The sequence below is a fragment of the Dermacentor albipictus genome, chromosome 7, assembly GCF_038994185.2.
Source record: "Dermacentor albipictus isolate Rhodes 1998 colony chromosome 7, USDA_Dalb.pri_finalv2, whole genome shotgun sequence".
Lineage (NCBI taxonomy): Eukaryota > Metazoa > Arthropoda > Arachnida > Ixodida > Ixodidae > Dermacentor > Dermacentor albipictus.
Genome location: NC_091827.1, coordinates 75,817,354 through 75,836,431, shown reverse-complemented (window position 1 = coordinate 75,836,431; position 19,078 = coordinate 75,817,354). Strand labels below are relative to the sequence as shown.

Sequence of the window (19,078 nt, the reverse complement as noted above, 5' to 3'; positions counted from 1 at the left end):
AGGAAAAAATAACAACTAAACGGAGGCGGACTCAAACACGAGATCTCCTCTTTCATAGAACACCTTTAACTGGACCTACATTTTGGTAAGCGGAAGAAGACTTTTGCTAGGCAGAGGAAGTGAAGGTGTAGATAAATATGAATTGGCGCGCAGCACAGGCACCAACGACCTGCACGTGTGGGGCGTCGTTACACTCGCAAATATAGTTGTAGCTTCACGAAGAAACTACCACATGGCTCCGTTTTCGCTAGTTTTGTTTTTAATGCGTCATTCAATTATAGCGCAGGGACAACAATGAGGAACATTTAAACAATAATCACTTTTGCACTGGATACACCGTGTCGAGTACTTACTGAATGCAGTTGCCTAAACACTGATTGCATACGTCGTAATTATTTAGCCTCAGTGACATCATGCGAAAGTAGTTGAAGTCACGGCTAACCATTTTGATTGTCCGAACGTGGTGTCACCGTCTGTCATTTGCTCTTTCGTCATTTCCTGGCATTATAGGCTCCTGATCTGAGTAAAGTAATGTGTTCGCTTTTGCAAAGGTGTTCTACTAATTCGCCCTGATATTATTATTTTCTAAATGGTGATATGTTATTTTACTAAGGAGGCCAACAACATTACCGTCAAAGGGGCAGGCTCATATCGTTGGAAGGCCCATCGTATAGTACTTGCGATGTGGGCCTTCTTGACTTACTACGTGCCTTTAAACAAGTCCGTACCTTTAACAGAACTCATGTTCGGAGAGATGACATGTTCATTTTATTACGTTTTCTCTTCAGTTCAAGGACGCCCTCCAGAATTACGCAAAGGAGTACGATCACGTGACTTACACGTCTATTGGCAAATCATACGAAGGGAGAGACATCATTGGTGCTCACGTAAGTGGACCGAATACTCGAAAAGCTCAAAATGCATGGGTCTATCAGGGCTACCAGCGTGACATGTGAATTATTTCTGGACATAGCTGGAGATTTCTTGCGACCAAGGGAGACTCTGGAGAGCTCCGAGGGGATATATAATTAAAAAGAGTGCCGCAGTTCAGCCTTTGGGGAGTCTTTATTACACTGCAACGCTGGAGGTAGCTTACAACAAATCATTGAGCACCTGAAGCGGTGAATATTAAGGACTGAAGGAATGAATAATAAAATATAGAAAAATGGAGTATTGCTCAATACCTTGGCAAGGTGATACCTGAGTTATTGTTTATTAGTGGGCCTCTTGAAGTTGTCAAAGACTAAATTTATGCAGACCAGACTAAATTTATGCAGATGCAGATTTATGCAGAGATATGGTAGATGCAAACAAGCTGACAGTGATATTGTCAACATGTTATTTGTTACCATCTCACGTTGGCAGCTGCGATCCGGAAATTTGGCCATTATAGGTTGCTTCTCTTTTGTTTCATTCTAGATCAAGACCAAGGAGAATCAGCCCATCGTCTTCTTCGAATGCGGTATCCATGCCAGGGAATGGATTTCCCACGCCACCTGCCTTTACATCATAGATCAGGCAAGCATGCTAATCCGAGCTATTATATGCCGACGCAGCAATGAGAATTTGGCAACGCGCCTTAAGCGTACATTATATGCCAGACTGTGTACATAGTAAAAGCCATAAAAATGGGCTACTCAGCAGGATGTGAGGGGATATCGGTTTCAATATACTGGAATAAGTATCTATAAAAGCTTATACGTTCCCATGCATAATAGAAATTTTCAATAGTTATGGTCATTTTCTCATACTGACCGTAACAATAGTAGCGTTGCAGTTAGTTTTCGGGTGGTATGTCTGCGACGTGTATGGGAAAAAGACGCTAAATGCACGGTGGGGGTTAAGTGAACATGTAGATCATGACGACTGCGACTCTGCGGCGAAAGTGCACCTTGCAAAAAAGGTCATAGGGCTTCGCTGAGCACAGGTAGCGCCTGACGTCACCAAACGTCAAAGCCGTCAAAGCTGTCAAAGCCTAAGCGCTGTTGTAACCGCACTCATGGTTGTGATCCCGCGCTCGTCCGCATGACAGTATTACTTTCTGCGATGTTATGCTCTACTGAAGGAAAGATGCATGAAAACGCAGATGTAGATGGAAGAAGCAGCAGACACGGTCTTGCGCCAGTTCATCTCTGTTTCTGTGTTTATCTGTGTTTATGTTGCACTGTATGTTTCCTTCAGCGTACTGAACCAAGTAGCTTTAGCAACTTTGAAATGTCTTTTTTATGGCCAGCGTTTCCGTGAAAGCGTTTTGTTCGTACTGTCACGGTGGACGGCAATGAGGATCAACGGCGAATACCTCAACGACCTCCAGTTTGCAGATTACGTTGTACTGTGCATCGACGCTGGGGACGAGATGCAACAAATGATGAAGGATTGACCTTAACAGAAAACGTGTAAGAATGTAGCGTTCGAGATTATTATGCAGAAGAATAAGGTGGTGTTCAACAGTCTGGCAGGAAACAAGAATTCATGATCGAGAGTCAGCCTATCGAATCTGTGGAGGACTAAGTTTATGTATGTCAATTACTCTCAGGTAACCCTTATCACGAGATTGAAACTTATAGATGAATAAAACTGGGTTGGAGCACTCACTACCGGCCGGGAACTCATGACCGGCAGCTTCACGCTGCCGATGAAAAGGAAAGTGTACAGACATTGCATTTTACCAGTACTAAAATATAGGGAAGGAACTTGGAGTTGAACAAAGGGGCTTGAGAACAAGTTAAGGACTTTGCATAGAGCGATGAAAAGAAATAGGCTAGGCATAACGTCAAGAGACAGGAGGAGAATGGCGTGGATAAGAGAGAAAATGGGGGTAGCCAGTATTCTCGGTAATATTAAGAGAAACAAATGGTACTGGGTAGGCTATGCATCCAATGCGCTGGGCACATAACCGCTGTACCATTAGCGTTGCACAATTAAAAAATATATATACTGGAGTTTCGCCGCGGCCTGGATTCGATCCCGCGCCCTCTTACTTGGCAGCGCAACGCCAGAGTCACTACGTCACCACCGCATATGAGTTACAGAATGGGTGCCAAGGGAAGGGAAGCACAGTCGAGGATGGCAGAAAATTAGGTGGGGTGATGAAATTAAAATTTGGAGGCGCAACTTGCACTAAGCTAGCGCAACACATCAGTAATTAGAGATCTCTGGGAGAGGCCTTCGTCCTGCAATGGACATAAATGTGAGCTGATGATGATGTTATTCATTGACCGTAAAGAGGAAGAGTCCAGGGGCCGTATAACGTAAAAATATTCCAATATGTTTTTATTCCAATCTATTGACGTCAAATTTGCGTAACCGTTGAAGCAAGTATCGGGCGGTCACCCGCAGGTTTGTCTGAACAAACCAATCAAATGCTCCCCTCGATCATAAGAGGTCACTTATGTTTGCTTGAAAAACGAATAACATTGCCTACACTGTGCGGCTTGTCGTATCTAATTGGCTGACAAGAGGCGAGGAGAACGCTCAAGTGGAGAGGGATTGTCTGGGGCAGAGCCAGTGTACTGAAAATCGATAACCGGATGAAAAGGGTGGTGCCGGCGTCTGCGATTGGTCGGCTTTCCCTTACTTAGCTTATGGGGGCTGGTCGAAAATCGCGGTGGCATGCAAAGGAAGCTTAAGAACGACGCTAAAGCTGACTCTCAGCAAAGAAGAGTTGGCAAAATGAGGTGGTAAGCGTGCCGAAAGTGCTCGAAAATGTTGCACGGTCACGCAAGAACATTTATTATACGCAAATACAGCCATGCTCTCCGGCAGGTGCGAGTAGCCAGCGTCTCAGCGATCGGCGGCAGCCATCTTTTATTCCTTTCGGAACGGGGCAGCCTGCGGCAATTCAGAAGGAAATCCAGTTTTGTTCGGCATATTAATGCATATTTATCGCGTACACTTCACTTTGACGCGGCGAGTTTGTGCGGTTTGTGACGTCGCATGTCAGGCAGGTGAAGTGGGTGCAGCCCGAAAACGCTTTAGCAATAGCCGAGGGCTATTGGCGAAAAAGGGTCGAATCAGAAATAACTGTTTTTCTTTTTTCTGTCATATCATGCATAATCAGTGTGTACACATCATATCAGATGGGGAGGCATCGCGGTTTTCGTGACGTCGCGTGACAGACAAGTGAAGTGGGGGTGGTCGAAAAAAGTTTTTGACCAATCGTGGAGGGCTGATAGCTGAATTGGAATAGAAAGGTTTGGAATAGTTTTACGTTATAACGCCCCTTAAGAATGACGCTAAACCGGATCCTCAGCAAAGAAGAGTTGGCAGAACGAGGTCGTAAATGTGCCGAAAGTTCTCGGAAATGTTACACGGCCACGCAAAAAGTTTTATTGCACGCTTAATTAACCCATGCTCTCCGGCAGGGGCGAGTAGCCATTGCCGGAGCGATCGGCGGCAGCCATCTTTTATTCCTTTCGGAACGGGGCAGCCAGCGGCTATTCAGAAGAAAATTCAGTTTTGTTCGGCATATTAATGCATCTTTAACGCGTACAAGTCGCTTTGACGCGGTAAGGTTTTGCGGTTTTGTGACGTCGCGTGAGAGGTAGATGAAGTGGGTGAAGCCCGAAAAATTTAGATCAATAACCGAGGGCTAATGGCAAAAAGGCGTCGAGTCAGAAATAACTATTTTTGTTTTGTTCGGTCAAATTATGCATAATCAGTGTGTGCACGTCACATTAGGTGGGGAGCTATCGCGGTTTTCGTGACGTCGCGTGACAGACAGGTGAAGTGGGGGTGGTCCAAAAAAGTTTTTGGCCAATCGCGGCGGGATGATTGTAGAATCGGAATAGAAAAGTTTGGAATAGTCTAACGTTATAGCGCCCCAGGACACGGAACAAAAAACCAAACCGCGTTTTAACGTTTCGTCTGGTCTACCGGAGTGTTGTTCAAATCCTTGATTGTGGGCAAGGCCCTAGAGGGGTAGCTGAAAGGTTAAATATCGTGAACAAGGGTCTCGTGAGGAAGCCGAAATCTGTGAACAAGGCTTGAATCGGGGAGATAATACGTTAAAACGCTTTTACAGATTATGAAAAGCGCTCTAGCGATGCAGTAGAAATGTTAAATATTTTCAACAAGGCTCCCATGGGGGAGCCGAAACCTCAAGGCGCTTTTACATATTAGGAACAATCATCAAGTGGGGGAGGCAAAATGTGTAAACGCTTTTACAGATTGTGAACAAGGCTTCCATGAGGGACATAGAGAACGTTAAAACGCCTTTACAGTTCGTGGACATGAGTCTCGTTGCATGGGCAGCTCAAACATTGGAACGCTTTCAATGCTTGGTCGGTGTCCTAGATCCTTTCTTTTTACCGACAAGACGGGAGTTCATTTCACGACAGTAAAAATACGGTTTATTTTCAGTGTAAGGAAATGTTTCTATGCCGAAAAGGAGTGGTGGGTGGCATCAGTTCATTATTCTCTAAGGAAATATATGTCAACAACCTGTTCGTTGAAGGCTAGTTAATTACCGATTTCCATTCTTGACAAGAGCAATTTGAATTGGTGTTGAAGTTAAGTCGAATCTCGACCTTGCCGCTTCTGCAGGCTTTCTAGAGTACATAGATTTGAACCCCTACAAGAAATGAAAATTCTACGAATACGTGACGTCACACAAGGACTTCATTAGTGCTGCAATCGAGTGCGATGTCAAATGAAGTTCGTCACTAATTTCATCTCGTTCCTTGGTTGTCGTACCGTGCCCATTTAGATGTCATAAGGTTCTAGAAGTTGATCGAGTAGTCTAGCATTTGGGTGCTTATCGTCGATGCCCCTATGCATTCGTGCCATTTTGGTGGTCGTTCTTTTGACTAGCAGCTCAGGGCGTTGTTCTCTTTGTAGAGGTCATAAACCTCTCATGCATAACACTCGCTAGTGCTTTGTTCACACGCGCTGAGTCCTGCTACCCCGCTGCTCTGGTGCTAAGCTTTAGGGTCCTTAATTTCATTGCTGGACCTGGAATATTTTACACAAAGAAAAAAAGTTGCACATGTTTAAAGAACACTCATTAAGAGTAAAAGGAAAGCTGCAGTCCTACTCGTAGGGGCTTTGCCTCATTAGCACTTAATTAGGGTTATCACGGCTTCAGCACTGGACATGAAGAAACGAGCGAGTTGCTTTCGCGCAAAGATGCAAACGCGACGGCACGGTAATTCACGTTTCTAGTTGAAGTAATCGCTGTAACATAAGAAAGTATGTTCGTTGAACGTTTCTTTTGTTTTCATCTTTGGTGTTCCCGACAGCTCGCTACGCAGTACGAGACGGACGAAGAGGTCAAGCGCCTTCTGTCTAAGTACGAGTGGAGGATATACCCAGTGGTCAATCCTGATGGCTACGAGTACACGCACACCGACGTGAGTAAATTGTGGTTATTCTAACGGTGTGCGAATTGCGATTTTTGAGACCGAATCCAATACGGATCGAATTGTGCCAGCATCGAATCGAATCGAATGTCGAATAGTTTTCGTATAATGAATAATGAATAACGAAAATTACAGGCCAGTGGCTAGAGTAAACTGCCCAGAGAAGTTGTCGTCAATTCGAGTGAAGTATACGCAAGATAACATTTATTTTCAGTAATCATTAATAATAACCTTTCAAACCAAATTCGGGGTTCCGACTCACATGGCGTTGCTGGTTCTTCCTTGTTCGACATTTGATGCAGACCACGCCGTCACACGCCGTTCTTCACTGCCGCACGAAAACCATAGCTTACTTTTTGACAAAAACTTTGACAAGTTTTTGACAGCTTTCAAATGCCACAACGGCCCAAATGCTAAAACAGTACTTGCAAATCTATGGCGTCACACGCATGTGCATCATCACTGGGTTTCTGCCGTGAAATTTAATAACTGTGTGTACCCGCAATCTTTTTTTTCTCTTGTAATCAATTTCTTACCGCGAAATTAAACGAAAATAGAGTTTCGATAGAATTCTGTGTCGTGCGTCGACCGGTTCAGTGTGTCTATTTAGCATCCCTAGAAGGACGAATGTCCTGCGCTGGTTTAGAAAGCCCGCTCGGAAAGTAACGCCTGACATCGAGCCCGGCCTGTTTTTTCACATTTCGTTGAGCCGGTAAGTAACTGCGCATGAATGAGCAAATCGATATGCGTACGTTACAAACGAGCCCAACATAGCCAGCATGAGAGGTGGTCACATGCGACTGGCCTTTATTGGAATGCACCCCGTGAAAATATTTCCTCGTGGCGACCAGCCCACAGGGAGGGAAATGCGAGAATAGGAAAACACGTGCTAAGCGCTGCGAAGCAACGGAGTTTTCCAACTCGCTCTATCTGCAGTCCTTACACTTCGCATACCGCGAAACATGCGCCGAAGGCGAGCAAAGGTCATTGGTAATCAATAAAACGTACTAATGATATTGAAATAAGTTTTTTCTATGGAAGACCTGATGTGGTTACTACTGCGTCCAAGGGTGAGATCGTGTACGCGTTCCAAGATCGAACGCAGGCGGTCCGTTCTTTACGTACCGAAATAGGCGGTCCGTTCCGTTGCGTTCGTCCGATAGCAGACGACACGGACTGATTGACAGCAGATATCACGTCACAATTGACGTCATGGCGTTCGTCACGGTTCAAATTTACCAATCGTGTGCGGCTCGGTGGAAAGGTCCGCCTCCGTTCTATTTTGGAACGCGTACAAGATCGCACCCCAATTGTCCAGATATATACTAACTTTCGCCCAACAGCGCACTTGGCGACGCGGTGATATTCATTTATACTCACCTTGCTGTTGTTCTGTTTGAACAATGTTGCTCGGCAACCGACTTCTGTAAAGGGTGCCCCAAATGTACTTACTGCACCCCGCAGCGCATCTTACTGTTCCAACGCATATTCCTCTGTTAGTGTACATCAACAGAGAGACTGATGGCTTTAGGAGTGCGCAATACATGAGCAGAACTGGCGGAAGCAGTGCGAACCTCTCAAATTGAGAGACTTAGCACCACCAGGACAGGAAGAGCCATATTGGCCAGAGTTGGAATAACTCCGGACAGAGGCCCCACCCAAAAGGTGGAAGTAGATAGGGAACTGAGAAAAAATCTGATTATCCCCCCCTGCCACAAAACATGTACCCGGAACATAGCAAAGACAGGAGGCATAAACGAGCCGAAGCATTAAAAATTAGATTCGGTAATATCTCGGAACATGAGGTGGCCTATGTAGACGCGGCGGGAGGTAGCGGCAGTTTTACGGTGGCAACGGCCGTCAGCGGCCGGGGTATTCCCGTGACCGCTGTCACTCTGCGCGGGCGCAACATAGATGTTGCCGAGGAAATCGCGATCGCATTAGCTTGCGCTGGAACGGCCGCGAAATTTGTAACCAGTGACAGCAAAACTGCCAGACAAAATTTTAGCAAGGGAAGGATCTCGCCCTTAGCGGCCAGAATCCTAGGCCGGAGAAAGTTAGATAGAAAAAATTCAAATAATTTGGACTCCGGCGCACGAAGCCGTCCCCGGCAACGAGGCGGCCCACGAGCTGGCTCGAGATCTCTACCGCCGAGCCGCTACAGGGCCCCTCGATGACCGAGGGAGCGGAGAGCGCATGCTAAAATATGGGGAGATCACGCAGCATTATAGATTGGCTCGTAGACTGGTATCCCCGCCAGACCCAAAACTAAACAACAGACAAGCAGTCGCGTGCAGACGACTACAAACTTATACGTATCCGCACCCAGTTATGGCGAACCACATGTTCCCCGAGGCCAGGAGCGATGGATGTAATCTTTGTGGGGTGAGAGGGACCCTCGACCACATAATATGGGAATGTCCGTACACTCCCGGGGGAACACACAAAATAGGTAGTAGAGACACCTGGGAGACCCTGCTGCGCAGCTCGGACTCTGAGCTCCAGCTCCGGCTCGTCCAACTGGCTGAAGAGGCTGCTGGGACCCAAGACCTCCCGGCCTGCATCTGAGGCGGCGGCACTCGCCCCCTGACCTGCGTGTCGTGGGGTGGGTAGATCACCTTATCCGTTTGACATTAAAGTTTATTCTATCTATCTCTTATTTTTCCTTTTTTTTGTGTCAGGCCAAACAGACTTCCTTTGCAATATACAATGCTTCTTAAATCAAACTGCCCTTTCCGCCCTCTCTTTTTTAAAACATTTTTGCTTGAGAAAAAGCATAGGGATGGCTCCGTAAGAACGTTCGCATTTTCGAAAGGATATAGAAATACTTTCACTTCTTTTCTTGCCTCAGGGGATAGCGTGTGCTTCTGGTATGTCTGAATAACGTCTAGGCGGTGTCTCGAAAGCACTCACGCATGGCATAATTCGAGCACCACAACATCGTTGCAGGACCCCCTGTGGAGGAAGACCCGGTCCGTGAGCCGCTTGAAAAGCGAGTGCCGGGGGGCGGATGCGAACCGGAACTTTGACGTCAGCAACTTTTGCAGTGAGTTTTCCTTTGCAGTGAGTTTTATTTGCAGTGAGATCACTTTCCTTTGGTTTCTTCCTTGTTTGACCATAGGCCTCTCCGTTGCCTATAACGGTATGTGCAAACAGATGTTCTTCGCACCATTAAAATACCTTCCCAAGTGTACGCCAGGCAAAGCGTCTCACACATCAAAGATGGCGAAACTGTATAATAGTTCTCACCTCCTGGTCTGTACGCCACTGTCGCAAATATACCTAAGAGTTTGGAAACGCTTCAGCATACCTGGCGCAATTCCTTCTCTATACCAGAACATTTTTGAAACGCTTCAGTACATCTGAGCATGGCACATTTATACCGTCTGTTATATTCGACGCTTGTTTCTGCATGCTGCGTCGGCTCTACGGACGCCCGCGTCTTGCCGCGCTTTCCGACCGCCTGATAGGGCTCCGTTACTTGCTGTTCTTAGCGTCAACGGCACCGGCATTCGGTTGCGCGTTCTGACCCATCTCCTGGTCGTAGGCGGCCGCTCCGGGGCTGCGACAAAGGCCGAGTTCTGGGCTGCTATGTGATCGACATTTGATACTGGCCACGCTGCCGCCACACGAGAACCGTGGTGGAATTCCTTAACAGTTTCGCCGTCAAAGATGTGAAGCAAACGCCCTCTCTCATGACGCTATCTCTTGTGGCACACGGCTGAGGCTGAACTAACGCTCTGCGCAGAGGTACGCTCCAGTAACGACCCCTGCTCGGACGGGTACTGTGGAGACGGACCCTTCTCGGAGCCGGAGGTTCGCGCCGTTCGGGACGCTCTGGTGTCAACCCAGGGCCGCACCGAGTTCTACTTCTCCATGCACAGCTTCAGCCAGTATTGGATGTACCCGTACGGATACACCAACGTCAGCGTGCCGAACCATGAGCTGCTGGTGAGAGTTTGCCCGTTTGGCCGAAAAACAGCTAAAGGGTGGCTATAGGGGAAAATTACTGAAGATTTGCTATAGTATTGGGCACTGCAAATGCCTGCTTGAAGAAAGAAAAAGTCTGAAAGCTGAAAGCCTTGACGTCGGGCAAGCCCAACAGGTTTCTCGTTGAGAGCATAAAGGTGCAGCCCTCTTGTGGCGTTTAAGGTGCGTTGCTCAAAGTATTTGTTAATTTCACTTTAAGTCGATATGTTAGGCATCGCATCCCATGATTTTAGTGTCAGAACGATGCCATAAATTTGGTAACATTTTGGGAAAATAACTTCGTAAGGAAACTCCGACACAACCATGGCTATAAGCGTTAACGCGATTATCATTTTCGTGATGTAGCAACCAACCGTACTGCCAGCGCCGAAACGTATCATATTGAGCCGTGTACTGCGTGTCGAGCCCCTCTCTCGTGCTCCCTCTGGACCTCGTGCTCCCTCTGCTCCATCACCTCCCCTTCCCTCCTAAAGTCCGCGTGAAATCCTCTCTTTTTGCGAGGCCTGCGACATAAGCGGCAACCCGGTCCGTGCAAGCGCTCAGAATAGGTGGTGTGAACAGAACGTGGTCAACGTAAAACGGAATAACGCGAGGTGCGATGGAAACGGAATCCAGAGGAAACATCTAAGTGCTACTTTTGGATCAACTGTGCTATCCGAGGTCATCGAGACCGAGTAAGGCCATACGTGCGAACCCCTTTGAGACGCTTCAAATGCCAAAGGTTCGGTCATAGCTACCAGAACTGTTGACGTCGAGTAATTTGTGCTAAATGCAGCGTACATGAACACTCATCTGAAACATGCGCAAATGATCTGCACTGTGTGAACTGTGATGGGGAGCACGCCGCATACTCGCGGTCGGGCTTTACACGAAAAAAAAAAAGAAATTGTTGCACTGAAAGTCAAGAAGAACGTATCGCTTAAGAAGTAACGCAGATGGTTGTCCCACCTGCGGAAGAATAGCTTTGCGGAATTGGCGCGTCAAGGGGCAGCGTCACAACGGTTGGCAGCGGGTGCCCGGGCCACTCGACGCGTGCCCGGTCCCAGCGCCAACAGGGCGCTCGGCGGTGGCAGTTAACGCTGCTCCGCTATCCAAGAAAGGCCCATCTACCTGCGGGCTGGTGGTCCCCAGGGTTTCGTGAGGCCTTCACCACAAACAAACCGCTCGCAAGAACGAGTGCACAACGTTCCGCAAGAGGCGATAAACGCGACTCCCAGTCAGGCGGCGCAGCCAGCGCCTAAGGAACGGCGAAAATCTCTGGACCGCTCCAAAAAAGAGAAACCCCGCCTCACAGCACACGAAAAACGGCTCTGTAAGCTAACTTCGTTCCCTTAAGCACACAACACAAAACCCTTTTTCAAATATGATCATTCAAGTAGTTCAATAAAACGTGAGATGTCTTTTTCACAATCTCGATGGCGTCGAAGAACTCCTGCGTAAATTGAGCCCCCCGGTGCTTTGTGTTCAAGAAACACAGGTTAAGCATACGCAAACAAAATTTCGCCGACAATATGCAATTTTTCGTAAAGACCTCGATGACACGTTCGCCTCATCCGGTGGTGTGGCTATCATAGTCGATAGAGGCGCTGCCTTCTGAGAACTAAAACTCCTTACGCCCCTAGAGGTAGTTGCTATCCGAGCCGTGTTGTTTGCTAAATTGGGCACTATCAGCTCTAGAAACATCCCTCCCAATTATCAACTTTATAATACCGAATTTCAAGCTACATTGATAAATTTCCGGAGCAAAGTTGTCGGAGGTTCAAACATGCATAACACTTTGTGGGGAGACTCTCATTGCTATGAAAGGGGGAGTTCAATAGAAAACTCCCGCTTTCTCTCTAATACAAGTTTATTCATTAAGAAGGAACAGAAGTAATGTAGCGTTGAGTAAAAACGTACTCTTCAATCGACTTGAGCATTTTATCCAGCACACTCAAGCCATACATCGATTGGGACATTATTTAGAACATCTACCCAAGTGACAACTTCCCGATAGTGCTAAATGTTATAGAACAGGTTGAACGCTGCCCACATGTTCCTGGATGGAAGATCGAATCAGTGAACTGGGTACTCTGTCGATAAATCTCACATTTAGGTTGGGATGACATTGCTGGATTTAATATAGACAATGTTGTGGCTCACCTGAAATGTTTCATAATAGAGGCTGCCATAATATTGTTCCGTTGCAGAAGTCACATATAAAGATGTATTTACAACATTTAAACACGAGACAACGATGCATAAAGAAGATGGCTGTCGAGAGCGATTCCAGCTCTACACGTCAAAGCGTCTTCTGACTGGAGCCACGCTTGGTTGCGCCGTAACAATATGTATACAACAAACGGGCCAGCCAATAAGCGTCGCATCCCATGGTGGAACCACAAATGTAGAAAAGCACGGCAAAAACACAACTAATCTTTCAGATTGCTTCGCCACTCTCCAACTGCCGACAATCTAATCAAACAAGCAAAGTCGCAAGACAGGTGGACATGGAGACGTGCTGAGAGACAGTTGGGAGAAGTACCTTAGTAGTATAAATTCTCACATGTAAAATTTGAAACAGAGTAAATAAATTAAAAGGTCGTCAGTCACACTTCGTGTCCTTCGTAAATACACAAGGTGATAGCATAGGAGATCAGACAGACTTTCTGGGAAACGACAAATATCATCATCATCATCATCATCATCATCATCATCATCATCATCATCATCATCATCATCAGTCTGGTTACGCCCACTGCAGCGCAAAGGCCTCTCCCATACTTCTCCAACTACCCCGGTCATGTACTAATTGTGGCCATGTTGACCCTCCAAACTTCCTTATCTCATCTGCCCACCTAACTTTCTGTCGCCCCCTGCTACGCTTCCCTTCCCTTGGAATCCAGTCCGTAACCCTTAATGACCATCGGTTATCTTCCCTCCTCATTACATGTCCGGCCCATGCCAATTTCTTTTTCTTGATTTCAACTAAGATGTCATTTACCCGCGTTTGTTCCCTCACCCAATCTGCTCTTTTCTTATCTCTTAACGTTACACCCATCATTCTTCTTTCCATAGCTCGTTGCGTCGTCTTCAATTTCAGCAGAACCCTTTTCGTAAGCCTCCAGGTTTCTGCCCCATATATGAGTACTGGTAACACACAGCTGTTATACACTTTCCTTTTGAGGGATAGTGGCAACCTGCTGCTCATGATCTGAGAATGTCTGCCAAATGCACCGCAGCCCTTTACCACATCCAGTGCCTCGCTACCTATCGTAAACTGCTGTTCTCTTCCGCGACTGTTAAACATTACTTTAGTTTTCTGCAGATTAATTTTCAGGCCCACCCTTCTGCTTTGCCTCTCCAGGTCAGTGAGCATGCATTGCAATTGGTCTCCTGAGTTACTAAGCAAGGCAATATCATCAGCGAATCACAAGTTGCTAAGGTATTCTCCATCAACTTTTATCCCCGATTCTTCCCACTCCAGGTCTCTGAATACCTCCTGTAAACATGCTGTGAATAGCATTGGAGAGATCGTATCTCCCTATCTGACGCCTTTCTTTATTGGGATTTTGTTGCTTTTTTTGTGGAGGACTGCGGTGGTTGTGGAGCCGCTATCTTCCAGTATTTTTACATATGGCTCATCTACACCCTGATTCCGTAATGCCTCCATAACTGCTGAGGTTTCGACTGAATCAAACGCTTTCTCGTAATCAATGAAAGCTATATATAAGGGTTGGTTATATTCTGCACATTTCTCTATCACTTGATTGATAGTGTGAATATGGTCTATTGTTGAGTAGCCTTTACGGAATCCTGCCTGGTCCTTTGGTTGACAGAAGTCTAAGGTGTTCCTGATTCTATTTGCGATTACCTTAGTAAATACTTTGTAGGCAACGGACAGTAAGCTGATCGGTCTATAATTTTTCAAGTCTTTGACGTTCCCTTTCTTATGGATTAGTATTATGTTAGCGTTCTTCCAAGATTCCAGTACGCTCGAGGTCATGAGGCATTGTGTATACAGAGTGGCCAGTTTTTCTAGAACAATGTGCCCACCATCCTTCAACAAATCTGCTGTTACCTGATCCTCCCCAGCTGCCTTCCCCCTTTGCATAGCTCCCAAGGCGTTCTTTACTTCTTCCGGCGTTACTTGCGGGATGTCAAATTCCTCTAGACTATTCTCACTCACAATATCGTCGTGGGCGCTACTGGTACTGAATAAATCTCTATAGAACTCCTCAGCCACTTGAACAATCTCATCCATATTAGCAATGATATTGCCGGCTTTGTCTCTTAACGCATACATCTGATTCCTGCCTATTCCTAGTTTCTTCTTCACTGCTTTTAGGCTTCCTCCGTTAGTGAGAGCATGTGCAATTCTATCCATATTATACTTCCTTATGTGAGCAGTCTTACGCTCGTTGATTAACTTCGAAAGTTCTGCCAGTTCTCTTCTGGCTCTGGGTTAGAGACTTTCATACATTGGCGTTTCTTGATCACATCTTTCGTCTCCTGCGATGGCTTACTGGTTTCCTGTCTAACGGCGTTACCACCGACTTCTATTGCGCACTATTTAATGATGCCCATGAGATTGTCGTTCATTGCTTCAACACTAAGGTCCTTTTCCTGAGTTAAAGCCGAATACCTGTTCCGTAGCTTGATCCAGAATTCCTCTAGTTTCCCGCTTACCGCTAACTCATTGATTGGCTTTTTGTATACCAATTTCTTCCGTTCCCTCCTCAAGTCTAGGCTAATTCGAGTTCTTACCATCCTATGGTCAATGCAGCGTACCTTGCCGAGCACGTCTACATCTTGTATGATGCCAGGGTTCGCGCAGAGTATGAACTCGATTTCATTTCTAGTCTCACCATTCGGGCTCCTCCACGTCCACTTTCGGCTAACCCGCTTGCGGAAAAAGGTATTCATTATCCGCATATTATTCTGTTCTGCAAACTCTCCTCTGCTATTCCTAGAGCCTATGGCATATGCCCCCACCCCAGTACTGTAGGGGGCACTTAATGAAGTTTTTTCGCTCGCTTTCCATAGCTTTGATGTAACTTAAGCGTGACTCTGTTTTATGACCTTTCATTTATGTTGAATCTTTTACATTTATTGATTGCGTGAGTTTTATGAAAAAAGAATACTTGCGCAGAAGCCTTGTTTTTTTTTCTTTGGTAAAAAACACTCCCGCAATACTTTGTTTCAGGCCAATATCTCACTCGCAGCTACGGAAGCCATCTTTAAACTTCAAGGAACTGAATACGAAGTTGGACCCATCTCAAAAGTCGTATGTGAGTATTTGCGGCTTTTTGCATGTCAATTCTTAATAGGTGCCTCTACTGACGAATCTGCCGGTCGAATGAGTGACAGGTTGACTGACGAACTATTTGTATGTTTAACGTCACAACGCACCACATGGAGTAGCAGTTGGGCTGGGATTTGGTGGTGCAGTAGTGGTTTTATGTTCTCTGTAATATATGCGCATAGGGGATCTTGTATCGTCAGCGTGCGTAGAATAGACTGTCAAGCTTGGCGCTTGCGCGCAAAATTAAAGCGGGAAGTTATTTTCGCATGAAGAGATCTTGTTGAACTCAAAATACAAGCGCGAAAGACAAAAATGTAACTATGGTCCACACAAAATGGTGTCAGCTTTGTGTTGGTTTTGTCCTTATTACATGCGAATGGTTTTGAATTCTTGGTGCTAATGAAATGTGCTGCTAAGTGCACAGTCTGAGAAACTATAGAGTGAGAAAGCCAGTTGTCTTTCGGTAATAGCTGTGTCGGAGCGTTCAACATACATATTTGCAAAGCCGGTGTCCTTCGGTCGTTACGATGACCTAGATCCCTTCGGGCGCTACCTTTTTGCTGTGTGGAAGGTGGCAAGCCATATTTCGTTGGAATTAAATAAATACTACTTACTAAGAGCAGCACTGGAATATATTGATAAACAAACTCAAGAAAAAAAATATAGAGTCCATGATTGCATTTCAGGAATACATTGACTGTCCTGCCACTTCCATTTCTCTACTACCTTGAACCGCTTACTCAAGGAGTGGCGCAATCAGTTATTGTTTACTGGAAGTGAAAGTCTTTCGTGCAATGTACAACAGAGCAATGAGCACAGTCTGTAAGTCTTAGCATTAAAGTCAGAGTTTTGCTGAACTGAGTTTCGCTTACTAATTCTGCATTTGGAATGGCAGTTAGAGAAAGGCGCTCACGCTACGCCAAGAAAGTCTTCCGGCGGGTAGCAATCGATGTACGTGTGTGCTATAGGAACACTCGCACTCCACCCAAAGCATGCAGCGGTACACAACTGCAAGTGAAAGTATCGGCATGGCTCGCGCGGGATCCGCGCTTATTGCCTGCTTCGTTGAACTTGAAGACAACGCACTCATGACAAACCTGGCTACCAACGGGGTTACCGTACCCGAACCTCCTTGTAGCACACCCATGGCATAACGAATTAGTGAAACCTGCATTAAGTTTCTTTAGTGTTCCTCTTTGGTAGATGGGAATTTACCCTTCTGTAAGGCTTCAGCTTATACCGGGTTCTTCGCAAAGACCACTCACGTCCCAAGGAACATACGTGAGAATTGATCGAAACATTTAGAATGGTTACCACTAGTTGTCATGGTGCACAGTCTATCCACCAAGTTTTATTGCAAATTTGGCAATTATTTACCGACTTTGCAGCTTTACCACACGCGGTTTAGAACTTCCACCACAACATAAACAACAAACACTCGGATCATGCTAACTGAAATTCAAACAATGAGAGAGTCTGTTCGAAGCAAGAAGCAGCTTCCTTGTTTCATTCCTATCAGGGCAGTGTTGAGTGGCCTCTGTTGTGCTTCCTGCTATACAGTGGCTCTCTTGGTCCAGCAAACGGAACAGATCATCAAAACGTATTTGCTAGTCTGTTTGTCGTTGTCTGAGTCGGGTTCCTGACTGATTCAACTCGTGAAGCTGCTTCGAGAGTCTAGTCTTGCTCAAGACGGAAAAAGGTCGAAATAGCACGATGTTAATCATTATCTCTATCACTATACATAGGCTCGAACGTTGTCTCTTAGCTATAGAGACGATCCCGGTGAATGGCCACCGAAGGAACCACGTCACGAAGGCTTCCGGTCAAATCCCCACATTTCGGCGGTGCCGTAGCGACTACCACGTCGGGTGATATGTACGCGAGATTCACTCCCGATCTGTCATTGTAACACGTTTGTTTCAGAAAGAGCAAATAGCTTTGTTCTGAGAGCACTCCGAATCTGCCATTGCAAATTCAGGACGAGAATCGGTTGTACTGAAATACAAAGGAAACACGAAAAAAAAACGTCATCCCAGTCATTGTGAATTAAACTAGCAGGCCGTCGTTCACTCGTAATGTTTATCTTTTCCAAACGATTAAATGAAATCAAAGAAAAGAAACGCTTCAAAGCCGGGTTCAGTTTAGTTCTTCAATAAGCGCTCTTCCACTTCTCTTTGAACATGATCTTGCAGAGCAGCCGAAGCCGCACACGTTCATTCACAGGAATCTCATTCTCTTTTTTTGCGCACAAATGCACAAGTATGCTTGCAAAGGGTTACGAGAACGTTCTCAAAGTTTCATAAAACTTTGCAAACCTATCAGGGGTACGCAGTAGTGTTTCTATGTTTACAATTTCACACTTGACACTAAGCGATCTTCTTTTTTTTTTTTTGCAGACCGGGTATCTGGAAGCAGCGTGGATTGGGCCTACGACCACGCAGGCGTGAAAAAGGCCTTCGCCATTGAGCTACAGCCATCATGGCGAACGTTCGATGAGAATATGGCTTTCGCAATGCCTGTCAGAAAAATCTTACCTTCCGTCAAAGAAACCTGGGTTGGCATTAAAGGAGCCGTCAACTATTGACGCCGTCTGTAAACGTACCTTGGTGTTGCTTTGTCTTTGTATATAGCTGAAGAAGACAGGATACGTAATTTTGCCCAACGAGAAAGTATTGCGTCATTTTCGGTTAGACCCTTAATTTATAAGAGCGCCTCCTGTAGTGCGAGAATTCTTTGTGTTTTTTTGCAGTAAAATTACTGTGGGTAGGGGAGAGGGGGGGCGGGGCTACAAAACTTCTCTCCCAGCGGCAGAAATAAAAGCGTTTCGTTGTTATTGTTGCCTTGAACTGGGCTGCATGCAGGTGGCGTCACGGTGCAGATATCTGCGTAAAAAGACACTTGCGAAGTTCGGTTTCCTATGCATGAGAAAAAGCGTTGGCAAACAGCGTGTTAATATGTTTCGCAATCTTTAAATTTAATTTGCGCAATCTGCCATACGTACCTACACTCCGCTAATCTCATTTGTAGCAAGAGAGGGCTGCACAACATACGGCGAGAGGGCCGCGAACAAATTTAACAGCGTCGCGTGGTCGAGTTCAGATTTTTGTGGTGTCCTGGGGCGCCATAACGTAAAACTACTCCAAACTTTTCTGTTCCAGTTCGGCAATCAGCCCTCCGCGATTGGTCAAAAACTTTTTTGGACCACCGCCACTTCACCTGTCCGTCACACGACGTCACGAAAACCGCGATAGCTCCACGTCCGATATGACATGTGCACACTGATTACGCACGATTGGGTTCAACAAAAGAAAAATAGTTATTTCTGATTCGACGCCTTTTCGCCATTCGCCCTCGGCTGTTGGGCAAAAATTTTCGGGCTGCGCCCACTTCACCTGCCTACACGCGAAGTCAACAAATAGCAACAACCCACCGCGCAAAGTGACGT

The 19,078-nt window shown here is 46.0% G+C and overlaps 1 protein-coding gene across 1 annotated transcript in view; it reads left to right on the top strand.

The window, feature by feature from the left end:
* The window catches only part of LOC135899121 (carboxypeptidase B-like), a 35,504-nt gene extending 17,287 nt beyond the window's left edge, over nucleotides 1-18,217 (top strand). The window contains exons 5-11 of the mRNA XM_065428399.1: nucleotides 789-887; nucleotides 1,420-1,518; nucleotides 6,240-6,350; nucleotides 9,309-9,405; nucleotides 10,108-10,310; nucleotides 15,535-15,619; nucleotides 18,030-18,217. Coding sequence (XP_065284471.1) covers nucleotides 789-887; nucleotides 1,420-1,518; nucleotides 6,240-6,350; nucleotides 9,309-9,405; nucleotides 10,108-10,310; nucleotides 15,535-15,619; nucleotides 18,030-18,217 — 882 coding nt within the window. The remainder of the gene's footprint in view (nucleotides 1-788; nucleotides 888-1,419; nucleotides 1,519-6,239; nucleotides 6,351-9,308; nucleotides 9,406-10,107; nucleotides 10,311-15,534; nucleotides 15,620-18,029) is intronic.
* Nucleotides 18,218-19,078: the final 861 nt, after the last annotated feature.